We start from the raw sequence: 3,679 nt of genomic DNA on the forward strand, positions 1-3,679 counted from the left end.
TAATCCCTCCACTGAGCCTAGGCCTGAATCTGGAATTTTGTGATTCTAATGCCATTGATCATTTTATCTGTGATGCATCTCCCCTCCTGAAAATCTCTTGTTCAAATACTTGGTTCATGGAACAGACTGTTATAATCTGTGCTGTGGTGACCCTCCTTATGACACTTCTGTGCGTAGTACTGTCCTACATTTATATCATCAAGACAATTTTAGGATTCCCTTCTGCCAAGCAAAAGAAAAAAGCCTTTTCTACCTGTTCTTCCCACATGATTGTGGTTTCAATCACCTATGGCAGCTGCATCTTCATCTATATCAAACCTTCAGCGAAGGAATCCATGGTTATTAACAAGGGTGTGACAGTGCTCACTACTTCTATTGCTCCAGTGCTGAATCCTTTTATCTACACACTGAGGAACAAGCAAGTCAAACAAGCCTTCAATAACTCAATAAAAAAAATCGTGATATTTTCCAAGAAGTAAGAGAATGTGGAACTAAATGAACACATATAATGAACTCACCAAATTCCATCATCAGCTTAGATTATTCAAAACAGTCTTATTTATCCTGCTCTAGAGACATCTTCCTCACAAACTTCTTTAAGTTCCTTCCATAAACAGGCATGTTAATAGCTTTTTAAATTTAAATCCTGGCTTCACCTCTAAATTAAGAATACAAAAAAAAAAAAAAACACCAAAAAAAACAACCCCCAAATAAAACAGAAGTATATTTGCAAATGAGAAATATTAAAAAAGAAATACATAGGTTAATAAATGTTTGCATTACCAGAAAAAGAATCAGTAATGTTTGCCATTGTTTCATTCAATCAAAAGCTTTCAAATGATTTATTTATTGAGTCACTTAAGAAATATATATTGGGTGCTTTTTTGGGTGCAGGTACTGTTTTAAACACCAAAAATAGAGGAGAGAACAAACTAGTAAAAACTTACTCTTATGTAACCTTAGTAGTAAACAGAACTGATTCTATGTAAAAGAAAGAAAAAATGGTTAACTTGCACTTATATATTTTTTTCATAAAAAGAAATTACAAACCTCATAATTATGGAAAAACATCTAAAATATTAAAACTTAGAAATTATATCTGTCAAGTTAATAATAAAAACTTTTTAAAATTTAACTTTATTATTATTTTTTTAGAGGTCTTTTATTTTATTTTTTAAAATCTCTCATGCCATGAATTCATAGGGAATGGGCTCCAGCAGCTCAGGTTCCTTTCCATTCGTTCTCACAAAGTGTGCTTTTCTGGGTGGAGCAGGCTAGCGCTTCAGCTGAACCCAGGTACGTTTCTCTTTGGCTTCCTTCCTTTTTTGATCATTTTCCTCACATGTTTCAGGAAGCTATCTCGGCTCTTAGAGGGCTTAATATGCTCAGTATGTACATTAATTCTCTTGGCAAGAATCTTGCCCTTAACTTGTTTATTTACAACAATGCCAACAGCGTGCTGGATAACATTGTAAACTCTTTCAGTTTTGTCAGGGTAACATTTGTGGGGCATTCCTTTTTGAACAGTGCCCAGTCTCTTGATGTTTACAATATCACCTTTCTTGTAGATTCACATGTATGTGGCCAAAGGAACAACTCCATGCTTTCTAAAAGGCCTAGAGAACATATAGCGGGTGCCACTCCTCTATCTCTTTGTGTTGGTCATTTTGGCAAATTACTGGAAGATGGTGACTCTGGCCAAAACGAAAGCTTTAACTTCATTTAAAAAAAATTTTTTATTATGGTGACATTGGTTAACGAAATCCAGTAAGTTTCAGGTGCACAATTCAACAGTAAGGCATACACACACACACACACACACACACACACACACACACGCATTGCGTTATGTGTTCACTGCCCATAATTAGATTTCTTTCTGTCACCACATATGTGACCCCTTTTATTCCATCTGACAGCCTTCTCCTCCCTCCCTCCCTCTCCTCTGGTAATCACTAGTCTATTGTCCATGTCCATGAGTCTCTGCTTGTTTGTCTTGTTCGTTTGTTGCTTTTAGGTATATCCCACATATAAGTGATATCACATGATTTTCAACTTTTTCTGTCCGGCTTATTTTGCTAAGCATGATTATCACAAGGTCCATCCATGTTGTTGAAAATGGCAGTATTTCATCTCTTTTTATGGCTGAGTAATATTCCATTGTATATATACATCACAGCTTCTTTAGCCAATTGTCTGTTGTAGGTCACTTCACTTCAGTTGCTTCCATGTCCTGGCCACCGTGAATAATGCTGCTATGAACATCAGTGTGCAGATATATTTTCGGATATGGATTTTCAAGTCTTTGGGGGTAAATACCTAGTAGAGGAATTGCTGGATCATATGGTAGATCGATTCTTAGTTTTTTGAGGAACCTCCATACTGTTTTCATAGTGGCTGCACCAATTTGCAGTGTATGAGGATTCCTTTTTCTCCACATCTTCTCCAATATTTGTTATTGTTTTTTTATCAACTTGTTTATGTTTGTTATCAACTTGTCCTGTTGATAATAGCTATTCTAACAGGCATGAGATGGCATCTCATTGTGGCTTTGATTTGCATTTCCCTAATAGCTGACGATGTTGAGCATCTTTTCATGTGTTTGTTAGCCTTTCTATATCTTCTTGGAAAAACTTTTAAATGTTATAAGCTTTTCTCAGAACAATACATGAAGTTATGCTAAACAAAATAAGTCAGACAGGAAAAGCTGAGAAACATTATTTCACTCATATGTGGAATATAAAACTGAAAGCAACAAATGAACAAGACAAACAAACAGAGACTCAAGGACACTGACAACAGTTTAGTGGTTACCAGAGGAAAGGGGAGGAAGGGAGGAGGTAGATAAAGGTAAAGGGGGACAAAAGTATGGTGACAGGAGATTTGACTTTGGGTGGTGAACACATATGACTTTTTTGAATTGTATACTTGAAACCTATGTAATTTTATTAACCAATGTCATCTCAATAAATTAATAAAATTAAAAAAATACATGAAGTTAAAGGGAAAATGGTGAAAATAGGTAATGACTATTTTGAGGAATTTAAATATTTTGGTATTGCAAAAACTGCCAGTTGTAGACAAATATATTGAAATTCCAATGCAGAATGTCACTAAAATAAGAAAACTAAAGCCAAAAACTGAAGTGAGAGAAATCCAGTAAATAAAGCAGTTAGATACAGGATCTTTGAAACAGAAAATTTTCTAATAGGATTATGAAAAGCTGTAATAAAAGCATTATCTCTCTTATGATATAAAAAGTTACACATTGCAAGAGCATTTCTTCCAAAAAAAGAAGCTCGTACAGTTCATCACCTGTAATCATTTCCCTCATTTCACTATAGTTCAGGCTCCAGAAACCTGAACTTACATTTTCCCTCTACTTTCATGACTAGTCGTTTTCATATGTTGTTTCTTTGTCAGAAATATTTTCCTCATTCTTTGTTGACTCACACTTTTTTCCTTAATTAATTAATTAATTTACTTATTAAAAACCCTTGGTTAACATCACAGATTGCAAGGACCTTGTCAGCTTACAATCTCTTATATTTTATTTTTTACGCCTACAGCACCTGGTCTTCCTAGGTGGTCTCTCATCCAAGTACTAACCAGGCCTGACCCTGCTTAACTTCCGAGATCAGATGGGATCAAGCTTGTTCAAGGTGGCATGGCCATAGAC

The 3,679-nt window shown here is 35.2% G+C and overlaps 1 protein-coding gene and 2 pseudogenes across 1 annotated transcript; 1 reads left to right on the plus strand and 2 right to left on the minus strand.

Moving 5' to 3' along the window:
• Window positions 1-5: 5 nt before the first annotated feature.
• On the plus strand, window positions 6-479 carry LOC105308440 (olfactory receptor 6C2-like; the record flags this gene model as incomplete). The annotated part of the gene is made up of 1 exon (XM_011384413.1): window positions 6-479. A coding segment is annotated over one exon (474 nt), but the record flags the coding sequence as incomplete, so codon positions are not given.
• A 672-nt stretch (window positions 480-1,151) lies between these two features.
• On the minus strand, window positions 1,152-1,669 carry LOC111733560 (annotated as a pseudogene).
• A 1,891-nt stretch (window positions 1,670-3,560) lies between these two features.
• LOC111733561 lies at window positions 3,561-3,679 on the minus strand (annotated as a pseudogene).

This window comes from Pteropus vampyrus, unplaced genomic scaffold (genome assembly GCF_000151845.1).
Source record: "Pteropus vampyrus isolate Shadow unplaced genomic scaffold, Pvam_2.0 Scaffold577, whole genome shotgun sequence".
Taxonomy (NCBI): Eukaryota; Metazoa; Chordata; class Mammalia; order Chiroptera; family Pteropodidae; genus Pteropus; species Pteropus vampyrus.